The sequence below is a fragment of the Ornithodoros turicata genome, chromosome 1 (assembly GCF_037126465.1).
Source record: "Ornithodoros turicata isolate Travis chromosome 1, ASM3712646v1, whole genome shotgun sequence".
NCBI lineage: Eukaryota > Metazoa > Arthropoda > Arachnida > Ixodida > Argasidae > Ornithodoros > Ornithodoros turicata.
Window position 1 is genome coordinate 5,796,536 of NC_088201.1, and position 13,655 is coordinate 5,810,190.

General features: G+C 46.6%; 1 protein-coding gene across 1 annotated transcript in view; it reads left to right on the top strand.

The window, feature by feature from the left end:
* Positions 1-8,104: 8,104 nt before the first annotated feature.
* Positions 8,105-13,655, top strand: part of LOC135373974 (coiled-coil domain-containing protein 141-like) — a 30,731-nt gene continuing 25,180 nt past the window's right edge. The window contains exons 1-4 of the mRNA XM_064609266.1: positions 8,105-8,233; positions 8,296-8,418; positions 8,479-8,670; positions 10,030-10,138. Of these exons, the coding sequence (XP_064465336.1) occupies positions 8,147-8,233; positions 8,296-8,418; positions 8,479-8,670; positions 10,030-10,138 (511 nt within the window). The 5' untranslated portion in view covers positions 8,105-8,146. The remainder of the gene's footprint in view (positions 8,234-8,295; positions 8,419-8,478; positions 8,671-10,029; positions 10,139-13,655) is intronic.

Below are 13,655 nucleotides of genomic sequence, written 5' to 3' on the forward strand. Positions count from 1 at the left end.
TCCTTCTGCTCTTTGACTACGACCGATTCAGACACGGTGCCATTAAGTCGTGCTCTGTGCAAGCAAAATATGATTAGGGCCTGACTTTTTAGGGTTAAACCCGTATCCGCCCGATATTTACCCCCCGAACGAAATCTGTAAAATTCGGGTTTAACCCGAATCTACCCGAAAACATCCGGGTCGCGTGGCACACTCATAAGCGTACATTAAAATAAAGTTTGATAACATTGCTAAACATTAGTTCCATGTTAACACAAATTGTTATTAAACAAAAAAAAAATCACCCGAATACACCCGAATTCCTGACGACAGAATATGCCGTAACGGGATTTAACCCGAATACACCCGAATTTTCGAATGAAAAATATCACCCGATATTTACCCCCCGAATTTGGCCAAAAATAAAACCCGAAAAAGTCAGGCCCTAAATATGATGCGCAGCACGTTAGCCTTCTGGCATTTGACGAAGCAAGTCCAGTGCAGAGTGAGGCAACCGGAAGACACATGCACTTTTTTTTTATGCTTTTGCGTCTTGCGAATTCCCCGCAGATGCAAAGTTGCTCAGTTTGTTGAACGCTTCCTGGCAGTCGTTTTTAGTCACAACGTGTCCCATTATTATCAAAATATGGCTGACATTGACAATTTATTATTTATTTATTCGTACTACTGGCTTACAAGTAAGCCTAAGGAGGGTGGGATACATAACACTTAAGGTAAACACACAAGGTCAACAAAAAGTGATAACAGAAGACATTTATTCAGAACTGTCGCTATCAGTTTACAAAAATTCTCAACCGTAGGACTATTCATTATCACCTGTGGTAGCTCATTCCATTCCAGGATGGAAGTTTTTATCATGTTTGTAGAGCATGTTCCCAGGTTTGTGGACAAGTTTCAAAAGGGCCTCTCGACAAAGAGGACAATTACGGACATCCATAGAAATCAAAATCCTGAGACTGTGGGACACACAAAAAGGACACAAGTCTCAATTACAAGGACGATTACATTTACATCTACGTGCTCATAAAAGTAATTACAGTGTAGAGGCAGTTACTTACAAAATCACAGTTGTAGCTTAATTACGATTACTTTGAAAAGTGAGTTACAGAGAGTTACATTCATTTCGGTGTACATGGTGCGCATTATTTTCTGTTCGATTTTTTAATAAAAAAGCTACGAAAGCTACACAGATGCTGTTTTCGCAGGTGGGTTACCTGGCCAAGGCAAACAAACCGGGGGAAAGTGCTTGTAACTACTGGACGACTACTTACCTAAATCCATTAATTAACTTTTCAGTTAGGTGTTTTTCGGGAAAAAGCGAGACTGTGGAATTGGAGGCAGTCATTTAAGTCCACCCTCTTTTTTTAAAAATCTTGAAGCGAGTACGTACATTAAGATTAGGGGTGTGCGAATCCAAATATTTCAAGTCGAATCGAATATCGAATCGAATGGGGGAAAAAATTCCGAATACCGAATCGAATATTGAATATTTGTGCAAAATTTACAATATGTGACTTTCGCACTAAAAGTTTCCAATTTGTAGCCCATGGCTTTAGTGTAATTTTTCTAGCGTTAACTGTCACGAGAGAGACATGCACTTCTTCTGTTTAAAGCCCCTACTCTTTAATTTTACATGAGAGTGCTTCCTGCTTTTCAGGTGAGCCCACACTTACTGGAGTGGTTACCTTCATTTCAAAATTTTACGTCGGGCAGTAGCATGTTATACGGATGAGGCTGTACTTGTTTCAATCAACCACAGGCCATTTGTGAAACAAACGAATTGGCATCCTGCCTCAGTTTTGCCATGAACACCCTTTAGTTTCTTTGCACTCGTCCTAGGAAGTTGCACTACTGAAATTTGAGACGTAAAGGACATCTTTAAGACATCCTTCTTGTTCATGGGCTGTAGTCATTATTCAAGAGTCCTAACTTTTTAAAGGCAACCTCACAGACATCAAATCAAAGTCCCTCGCCGGCACTGCTAAACTGCATGTGGGAGGGGCGCCGCCCCTTCCACATAAAATGTCTACAAAACTAACTTTGGATAACGTTATCTTAAACTAAACACCGTCCAGCCTGTGTTGGTCCTGCAGCAAGGGCAATTTCGTAAAGGAGGCTTCACCTAATGCATGGAAGCATCAGGTGAAGCCCACTTTCGGGTTGTGTCGTTCATATTCGTGGAATAGTCGAATATTCGAAAAATCGAATATTGAATATTCGATTCGCGAATCGAATAGTTCGAGCGTTTGATATTCGATTCGATTCGAGAATTCGAATATTCGCACACCCCTAATTAAGATATAAATCACCAGATTTTGTTATCCAAATGAGCCAAAACCAAAACTACGCACTTCTCCTTCGGCTTATCTGGACTGGAAAACGTCCTTTCTCGCTATCAGATCTGTGCCTACTCCAATCAGCTCCATCGCTACGAAACACATGGCCCTTTGACGCGAATGCCCGTCTCTCCCTTTGTGCTCGGGAAGAGCATGGTTTGGGTTTGGGTTCATTTGCTCATTTCACGATATTAAAAAAAGAGGGTGGATTTAAATGACTGGGTCGCATTCCCCCGAAAACATCTAATCAAAAAGTTAATCTATTTTAGTTAATTAGTAGTTCAGTAGTTACATACGCTTTCAGACAGGTTACCAGCCAGGCCGTAGAGCCTACATGCAACGGCATCTGTATAGCTTTCATAGCTGTTTTATTTAAAATAATCTAATGGCTAAAAACGAACACCCTGTATAATTTTGGTGTACAACTTTATTTGTATATTTGTTGAAAGCACAAATGAAACAACTAGCAGGGTACAGTTACTAGAGATCTTTGCTTAGCAGACACATAAGGACATGTCACAACTGAGGCTACAAAAGCATAACAGAAATTTGGTGAATGCCTGAAAAATGTGACAGGAAAACATTTGAAGGTCTTTTTTTGTATGAAAAGTGATAGCATAACTGAAGGCCTTAAACATTGCAGCTGTAAGGAAAGGCCGTAGTTAGGCGCAGGCTATGGTCTGTTGAATGCTGCCAGACTGCTAAGGCCAATTGTGATCATGGACTTGCTTGCTGGGTTTGGCTACAATGACGACATATGTTACACTTTTTAGTCAAGTTCTTGGTCTTTTCCTGTACTTGCTGCTTCGTGTGTTGAAGTCCAATGTTTGTGATACGTTTTTGATGTGCTGGTAAACAGGATGTTGAATATTTGAATGCATGTGTTCACCTTGATTTCATGACGGACACAGCAGGGGACGATAATGAGGAAGAAGGCAAGCAAAGGACATTTCGAAGCCATGGGCGTACTGAGAGTGGGCAAGGGGGGGCCGTGCCCCCCTGGAGCTTGAAGGTCACGTGTGAAAATTGTGCACTGTCATTCGTAGGTCGGCATGATTTCTCTCAGATGTCATAATGTGAATCTCTGAATCACACCTGCTGTCTGTAGCGTCCCTCTCCAGGAAAAGAGGTGAAGGGGTTGCACGCTTTGCCCCTCCCCCAGGAAAAAAAATCCTAGGAACACCCGTGCGCGAAGTGTGTTTGGATTCCATTCGGTTGTTTTTGAGCATGTTTGGGTTCTTATGCTGAGCAATCGGTAAAGTTTGCTGGTTTCAGAACTAGGGTTGCCAGCGCAAAATACCGGCTGAGGGAGAGGAGGTGGAATAGATGGAAAGGAGGAAATGTTGGCAGGAAAGGGAAAGTGGGTGAGGGTGGAGAGTATACAGAGAGAGAGAGAGAAAGAAAGAACGAGCGTACTCGCTCAAGATGATGATAATAATGAATAACTAAGAAAACGACGTGACTACGGAGTTGGGTCTGTGCTCCATATTTATTCTAAGCTGTAGTGGAATGTTGAAAGGAAAACCCCTATGAAAGGTGTTGAGCCACAAATACCGGCAAAAGGCTGCCGGTATCACCTTCCTACCGGCAGAGCGCGCAAATAACCGGCCCTGCCGGTATAATACCGGCCTGGTGGCAACCCATTCAGAACAGGAGCGTTAATTGCACTTTTGGCATCTGCGATTCCCGATAATACCTTCTGATGTACTTGTAAACGCTTTAGCCTCTGCTTTCATCGTCGAAGCCTTTCCTTCCGATATGTTGAACTATCGTGCACTAAGGTTTGAAAAAAAAAAAAAAAAAATGGCCGAATGAATGGGCCGACATGGGCGTTATGTACACATTCGAATGGTGCCATGGCTTCGCACGTGCACTGTCACGCGGAGAAGAAGACGACGTTGCTGCGCCCCTCAAGATGCCCACAGTGCCTTGCGCGGCTCACTTGAGGGCGCACACAACTTCGTGTAATCGTCTGTTGGCGTCGTTTTGTACAGCGTATGTTAGTCGCGATTGACCTGTAAGACCCTGACGGTCCGGGGAGCTGACTGAAGTGGCATGGATACATTAACATCTGCTTTTAGCAAGGCGGGACTTATTAAAGCTGTCGAGGCGCGAATCAAAACACTTCGATTCGCACGACGAATGGGACTGACGAGAATGCGGAACCGTAAACTGGTTCCACTGGGAGGCGCTGAACAAGCTAGGGAACGCCGTGAAAGACTCGGTATTTGAAGCCTTTCAAGTACACGATCGTATCATATTTAAACAAAAAAAGTAATGCATTGTTTTGCCCCTTTGGTTTAGGTTTACCATGAGATGTCCACTTATTACGATTGACGATGAAAACGCTAAAAGAGACGATCACAGACGACACAACACTTATTACGAACTTCGGATATAACGAACAAGTACCGTGTGATGATCGGTTAAAGCCCCAGTACGAGAGCCGCCGATATTCCGAACAGAGACTGTTCTTCTGCACCCAGAAGAAGAACAGCAGTCTCTCTCACTATAAGGTGTCGCTGTCCGATCCGTCTGTGCGTTCCATCATGTCAAGAACAGATCCTTCTGCCTTGCTGACACGATCGGGTTCGTTATATGTGGGCCCGACTCTAGTGCTTTCTAGCTAAAACGTTTGCATGTGAAGAAAGCACTATAATTACAATTATAAACAAGATAAGTTATGTGTGAGCCTTACTATTGTGACGCGTTTTGCCAGATAAAGCGAGGGAACTGAACTGAAAAGAGCATATTTCTCCAAATATCTCCGAGGTTACGGAGTGGGGCAACACCCGGGGGTACCCTACGCTATATCCCGTATTAAAATATCAATTGTATTTTCGGAACAGGAGGGCGTCATATCTCGGAAAGCCGCCCCTTTTTATCTCACTCGCGGTTTAATTTTCGGACTCAAGCCAGAACGGTGTTTATCTTTGAAACGCGTCGACCGCAGCAGGGTAGCCAGATTTTGTTTCTTTCCCACCGAATTTGGGGCTGGTGGGGGGTGGGGATGTTCAGGGCCGGCGAGAGGTGGGGGGGGGGGGGGGAGTCGGGGATGGCGCCCTGGTGCCCGGGCCACGTCAGGAGCCCGCGCGACCCAATGCCCGTCGGAATCATATAAAGAAGAAATACTTCGAATACGTTATCGAGACGTGAAGAGGGGGGTCCCGGGCATGACCCATTCCCCGGGGCCCGTAATTTCCCTCGCCGGCCCTACGGGGATCGATGCTATGTTTCGCGAAGATGCCGGTGAAATTCTCGAATAAGTATTCTCTGGCATTCAGAATACAGCGATGGGTACTCGACTGTTTTCAAGATGTGGGCAGAATTGATAAGGACCCCGAGCGTGGGGCTCTGGATAGCGTATACAGGGTGCATTTTTTATTTTTTTTTAATTTTTTGTAACCTTTATCGATTTCCATAAAGAAGTCATGAGAGCAGCATATATACAGTGAACCCTCGTTATCATGACCATGGTCATTCCCGGAAATGTTGGTCATGATGCGGAATTGTCATATTAACGGGGGGGGGGATTTGCAGAGGTTTGCACTGCATTGTTCCCCAAGATAATCTGGTCGTAAAGCGCGTATGTCAGATTATCGGGGGTCATATTAACGAGGGTTCACTGTATGTCGTTTTTGCGGCTGAGTTTACGGCCAGGCGGACATCCTCTCGAAGATAGTATGTAAATAAAGATGACTAATTAGAACTTTTTAATTAGGGGATATCGGGCAAAAGCGAGATAGCAGAATAGCAGACAATCTTCGTTGGAAAGCCATCCCATACAAAAAAAAGAAAAAACAAAATCCTGAATCCGAATTTCGCTATGCAATTGCGCCGAAACCGAAACCACACCGATCAGGAGCGCAGTGAGGACAGCGCTCATTCCACGCGCTTTGGAGGTATAACGATGGTTTCGGTAGGGTGCTGATCTCCTGGCCAGATAAGCCCTCGAAGGTTGTACGTTCGGCTCATTTGCATAGCGAAATTCGGCTATGGATATTTCACGCTCGTTCCAAGACTTTTAAAAGACGGAATGCGTTTCAACGGGGATTGTCTCCCATTTGGCTATATCGCGTTTGCCCGAAATCCCCCAAGTAAAGAGTTAGTTAATGAATTTTAGGTTAATTAGGTAACTCAACTTCGAAACGACATCTATATCCTGCCTCTCGTAGCTTTAAAAAAAAATTCTGTAAGTAATAATAATAATAATAATAATAATAATAAAAAAAACGCCCTGTCTGTGTAATACACACAAATTGTCGAAGTGTTACGCAGTTACAAAAGTACAGTTTGATCAGCCGACTAGATCGCGCGATATTTGCGTCAGTTATTTCGTTCGGTAACTTCTAATAACTGGGACGAACGCCTCAAACCAGGACACCGCTTTCTTGATTTCACAGGTGGCAAGTAGCCCCCAAAAATGTGTGCGCTCCCAGGAGGGTGGGACACTCAAGGTGATGCAAGAGGAGGAGGTTTATACCTTCACCCTCCTTTACTCTCCTGCTGTAATAACCCTAATATAGCGATAGCACCCGATTTAATCCCCAATGATAGATTTAAGAATAGAACCAGAATCTGGGAAAGGCATGGAACTTCCAAATTATAGCGCTACGATAACAACAAATGCACGATGATTATGATGACATGGGGTGTGTTCATGAAGTGATTCTATTTTTTAAATTCCATGTTAGCACCGCGATGCAACCGGGGCTACACGTAGCGTACAGACGTGGACAGATGGAGAGAGGACAGCAGGAAGGAGTGGCGGAACAGGGGGTTTAGTGTGCGTCCTGGGCCGACTTCAGGGGGAACTGTGCCGACATTCGTCTGGAAAGTCTTCGGAAAACCCAGGGAAAACCTGAGACAGCACAGCCGGTGACAAGATTCGAACCTGTGTCACCTCCCAGTCTCGGCGTGGAAAGCGATCATCCTAACCACTACGCCACGGGAGCTGGTGGATGGGCATAAATATTTGTTACGCACTGAGTGAAATGAAAACGGCGCATCTTTGATGCGCTCCCAAATACTATCACCCTGTATCTGCACTCTGAAAAAAAAAAAAAAAAAAAAACGGAGTAATTTTACTCCTTTTGGGGACTAAATGCATTGCCGCAAAAAATAGTCCCTTTCGGGAGTAAATGCACGGGAGTAAATGAATGTCACAGAGTGGAGACTGCATTTCACGCGCTGTTTTAAGAGTCCCAGGAACATAATTCGTGTGCGTGCATGAAAATACTTTGAATCAAACCGTCAACCGTGATATATAGAATGATATAAAATCTTGCGACATACATAGGGCGCAATTTGCGAAGAAAGAAGCGCTAATTGTTTCTTACTCTGTGTGGCTGGAAAATTGCTACGTTTGCTGAGTTATACAGCCTTATGCCATCAAATTGACCAAGGGCACATATTTACGTAGACTGTTGCATTGAGGAAACCATTCGCGAAGTTCAGTTACAATTAGCAGTCTTGGGGAGTAAATGTCGAGTTAGGGGACTAAAATGTGGAGAAATTTGGCAGTCTATAGGGGAGTAGAAGCTGCAATTACTCCCTGTTTTACTCCTTTTTTTCTTCTTCTTAGAGTGTCTTCTTGTGTTTTCTTAGAGAGCGCGATGCACGCGGAAGGGTGGAATATCCTCTTCTCCTATTTCGATGGTTGAATTTTCTCCCAAGTGGAGACGCCTCTCAATGGTTCCGCCGTCTATTCTGGGCGTTGGGCCAACGTAGCCCAGGGGGCGGCTAAATTCGGCGCAGCCTGGGCGTGTTCCCGACTCTCGGCACAGCCAGTGTCCCCGAGCTGCGCGTCCATGGCCGACCGGCGGCCCGTTACCACAACGCTGAGCACCATCGCGGTGCAGTCCGGTGACACACGCGTTGTCATCGCTTTACTTCAGGTGAGATCGTGCACAAGCTGTCAAGTCGCCGATGATGACGGATTTTCTCCGGCTTCTGATAGTCGGGTGACATCCTCGAGCTCAAGATCCAGGAGCTTCGTCCTGGGCTCACCGAGATCGGTGCATCGTACGATGAGGCTGTGCGGCTCCAACAGCAACACCGCCAGGTGTTGCTTAAACTGCAGGTAAGGAAGGGTCGGATGGGAACGACAGGCCCTGCTCATCGTGAATACCGTCGTTAACAGAGTAAGCAGAGCCCCGTCGAAGAGTTGTTGAGCCAGGCCGACGAACTTATCGCGAACCAGAAGCCGAAGGCCCAGGTTTATGCAGCCATGGCTCATAACCTGGGCCTAGCCTGGAAGGATCTCAATGCACAGTTGGAACACCGTAGCCAGGTGCTGGACGCTGCCACTACATATCACGCGGCAGCTAAAGAGGTAAATTGCGTTGCCGACTTTTGGTCCATAATTGCCGCTCTTGCGACGTTTTGTTTGTTCGTATACCATTTGGTTTCATGTTAGATCAGTAAGTTATCAGTATATGAGTCAGGAAACTTGTCGGTAGTTCGCCCATTACCCCAAGCGGCACAATGTACTGAAAGTCGAGAGCAATAGGGGTGGACGGTATGCGTCTTATCGATGTTCTTGAGTTTCACGAGTCTGTCGAAGGCCTTCCACCTACCCCGTCCACCCCTATTGCACTCGACATTCAGTACATTGTGCTGCTTGGGACAGGTCAACTACACCCACTAGAGCTTTCAACGCGCAGCTTAGCTAGAATCTTCACAGGCGACTGGCGACGGCCTTGCAACCGGACGGAGTAATGATGCAGATAGGCTTTATGCTCCAGAAGGTATTGAGTACAGTACGAGGTTGTTACATAGCAGTTTCGAACGCCATCCGATATACCGTCATAATAAACCAATAGTGATGCGGTTTAGATGCGACCCTTTTCTTAAAGACGTCTTGAAATCCGAATGTTACTCACGAGCAATTACGTTGCCTAATGATATCGTTTTCTTCCAATTGTGTTCAACGTAGACCCAGCCGGTTATTCGTTACTATGATGCAGCGTGCGGGAGTTTGTGCACTGTGAAGCCGCAAAACTGTGTAAACATATACGAATCGTGCAGAAACGTGTGCGAAAGCAGGAACCCAGTTTGACGATGCTTAGTTGCAGTCAGCGCTGCGGTACAGCTCACATCAGTGTTAACTTGATGCTTAGAAGAAATAACTGCGTATGGTGTTTGGGTCATCTCATTCCAGTTGGAGGGATGACCGTCGTTACGAAGGCGTTGTTTACTGCTACACTCTTTAAAAAAAAAGTGTACTTTCACTCCTTTTTCTTACCACATATATCACTCCCCTTTTGGAGAGTACAAATACTCTCAAAAAGGAGCCTTCTCACTCCCTTCAGGGAGTAGTGTTACGCTTTAACTCCATACTGGAAAGTAATACTACTCTCTCGGGTAAGGAGTAAGCTTAGGGAGTAACGTTACACCCTGAAGGGAGGTGAGGATACTCCTTTTTGAGAGTATTTGTACTCTCCAAAAGGGAGCGATATATATGCGGCAAGAAAAAAAAGGAGTGAAAGTACACCCTTTTTTTTAAAGAGTGTATATGCGCTGCCCAGGGTAGCTGTCTTGTCACTTCGCAGGCTGAAGCGGCGTTCAAGTTAACCTTGACGCGAGCTGTACAACACGTTCCTTGTAACTCTGACGGTAAAAGCAAAAAGACAACGGAACAGAACGGCATCGTTGTTTGAAGTGACGACTGACACGAGTCCCACCCCAATAGTTGGCGAACAAGCTGACGGTAGCGGAACAGGAGCTGGCCGACCCCTTCCTGCCTAACGACGTGGCTGCCTGCAAGGAACTACTTCGTAGGCTGCAAGACACGAAAAAAGGTCGGAGAATCTGTGAGCCTATACATAGTGGCGGAATGTACGAAGGTGGTGGGTTCCACTGTGTCTCACGCGGATCTAAAGGTGGTTTTACGACTGAAAACGGGAGCCTTTTAATGCAGCAGAGATTGCTCCCCTTTTCTCGTATAGACTAAAAATAGACGATAAATATTGACGCGCCTTAAAATAGACCGACTAAATGGTGGTGACTGGGTAGTTGTCGGCGAAATTATCAGTGTACGGACTTTTTGGCGTAAGGTAGTCACGTTTTTCGCTCATCTATTCTTATCAGCGACAGTTAACGTGGTAGCGACATTATTGCCGATATTTCGATAATAGTGTGTTGTTAGTTCGGTATTCCATTTCTCGCTTACATTTAACTTAACCACAGACGAGGAACACTTGCTGGTCAAGGTCCAGTTTTTATAGCTCAGTGCGACTCATTGTCAGGGCCACAGCTTTCTCGGGGCATGGTACAAATTGCTTAGGTGCCGCTAACTGTTGCCAGAGCCACTAAAGTATGTAAAGCATCGTGGTGATATCAAAATGCATTCAAGGAACAGCGACACTGGTTGCCGTATCTTAACCGCTCTTCCAGGAAGAACCCCTATGCATAACGCGCACCTGTAGATAACGCGCGCTGCCTCTTGGGGACACAACGTATAACGCGCGCGTTATATACACCGGAAAGTACGATAATGCTAACCACGACACAAAAATCGGTCACTATATTTTGTTCATTCATCGAGTGTGACCTCACCCACGGTGCATTTCATGCTCGGTGTGGACGAACGCAGCAACAGTACTCCAGCTAGCTTCGATGATTGATAGTTCCCTGCGTTCCTGTTCTGTGTCAAGTCGTGCTTTTTGGCCAGTAATGTAATTCCTGTTCCCCCACGCGATGAGAGGCGTTGCTCCCGACAATGTGTCGAAAGTGCGGGCGGCCTTTGATCTCACCGCCGACAGCGAGTGACAGACAACCAACGGTGCTGGCAGAGCACACACGCTGATCGGCATGGACGTGCCGACGGTGCCGGTGACGTAAAAAAAATTGGAAAGTAACTAGGCCTTCGCAAATAATGAGGGCGGAGTGATTTTCCCTCGGTACGGGTTGTTAATTAGGGGCTCGGTGCAAAATGAGGCTATTTTCTTATGATTATTCCCATCATCTCAAAATAAAGTTGTTGCTGCTGCTCGCTCGTATGTCCGCAAAGGCGATTGGCAAGCTGACATGTCAGCCGATATGTCATTAATGCAACGCACGACGGAAGGTTCAACCTGTGTGAGAAGGACAGAAAGATAATATGTTGGTAAGGATAGGATAGGTTGATATTTCATAATGGCGAAGAAGGGGGCAACATTGTACGAGCCTCAGACGGTGGAGGTTTCCATGGGGATAAATTAAATCTCCTGCTAGAGGGGTCCAGACGAGCCAGTGGGCTGCACAGCTTGCATTGGATGTTGCTGGGCAGTCCATTAGGACGTGCTCCTTCATTTTTCTTTCTCCACAGTGGGGATCTCTGGGTCAGAAGGTATGGCCGAGCTCAAAGACGGTGGGCGCGTGCACTGGACACAGGCGCTGCAAGATCCGAAGGGGAATTCCACAGTGTATAAGCCCAAGTCTATAGGCACAAACAGAAGGGCGACACTAACATAAGACTGGAACAGGCAAATACTCAGGCTTTTTGTTTCTCTGGTAGTGTCTGGTATGCTTAAATGAAGATGCCGTGTATGGGCATCGAGGCGGAAGACCAGTCACCAGGACTGGCTCCCATATAACTATCTCAACAAGCTAGGACTAAAACTAGAACTAGTGCAATGCCAACTCCTGCTTGTGAAATCACGTCACGTTAAGGATTGCTGTTCGTGCTTGTCGTCGCCATGCAACAGACCAAGACTGCGGAGAGTTGCGTACGGGATAACGGCACGAAAGAAAGTAACGCTTAGTAATGAACAACGTACCTTCCATGCGTTTCTTCGAATAGCACAGACGAAGTTAGCCAGCGTCTTCCGAACTCCATAGCACCGAGGACTGCTCTCTCCCTCTGTAAGACTCTGCGAACACGTTCCCGCTCGAACGAGGCTTAGAACGTGTGACGTCCCCCGAGCGCGACCGCCGTGTACTGGTATGCAGCGCGCAATCCACACTTGGTAATTTATCTCTACGGCTAAGAGAATGAACTGTCGTCTATCCTGGATTGGAACGGGGGGTTGAAGGAGCGTTTGAATGGTGCCCCAGCGAATCCGTGGAACCCCATACAGCTCCTCAACTCTGTGCCACAAAACGTCGGGAACGAGACACTCATGAAAAGCGTGCTGCGCAGTTTCATGGCTAGAACAAAAAGGACATCGAGGCGAGGTGAGACCATAACGATGCAAACGATCCCTGAGCGGCAGGACATCGTGCGCAAGTCTCCACTGCAAACTTGCACGACGAGAATCCAACCATCCTGCAGTAGCGTAGCGCCACGCGATCTGACGCGGAACAGATAGCTCCGGTACACCCGTGGGTGCCGGAAGTAAGCCCAACAGGGACACATAGAACCGCCTCACTGACCATGTAGAAAGATCAGCGTCCACGTGGCTCTCGCGGAGGCGACGGACTGATGACACGTACTCTTTTAAGTGGGGAGCAGTAAACTCTGAGCGCGGCCTATTCTGCTGGAAGGAACAAAAGAAACGAATCTCCGGGCCAAGAAGGTAGTGCAAAAGGTCGTGTGCGGGATGGTTAGGCTCACTCAGGGCATCAAAAATTGCCTTTATACCTAAAGCAAGGCACTTCACTTTTACATGTGGCACTCGCAAGCCACCAACCTCACGCGACTGGTACAGACGCGCGACACCCATTCCACACTGTTACCCCATACGAACTGAAAAGCAATACGGGTCACAGTAAGAAAGATCTGGCGTGGCGGAAGCGATATGGTACCATGGTACCAATACTTGCTTAAGAACCACGACGCCGCTAGCCGGGCCTTACAAGTAAGTGGAAGAACCAGACCCTTCAATTCACGGAGTACGGGAATGCTACGCTGGTGAATGCGCATCCACGATGATACTGCGATTCCCCGACTATTGAAATAGTATCCCAGTATGCGTAATTCAGTTTTAGCTGGTATCCCGAATGGAGACGCACAGGAGGGGACTGAATTGATAAAGAGCGCTGCACTCTTGTCCCTGTTTATCCGCGCGTTCGATGCTCTACCGTAGGCCTCCAGGGTGGCTAACACTTGACCTATCGCGTCCTCACTGCTAAGGATTAAGGATAAGTCATCTGCATATGCAAACAACGGAAGGGCTACGGAACCCGGCAGCTGTAGCATGCGAGTACGAAGCGAGGTTGCGAGAGCTTCCAAGAGCGGGCTAAAGACCATGGCATACAAAGCAGGAGATAAGGGACAACCTTGTCGCACCCCCGATTTGATGGAAAAGGTATCAGACATTCCCCCGTTGACTCCAATGCAGGCAAAGGCCTCAGCATAGAGAGCCCTTATCCAAGATACCACCGCGCGATCAAAAC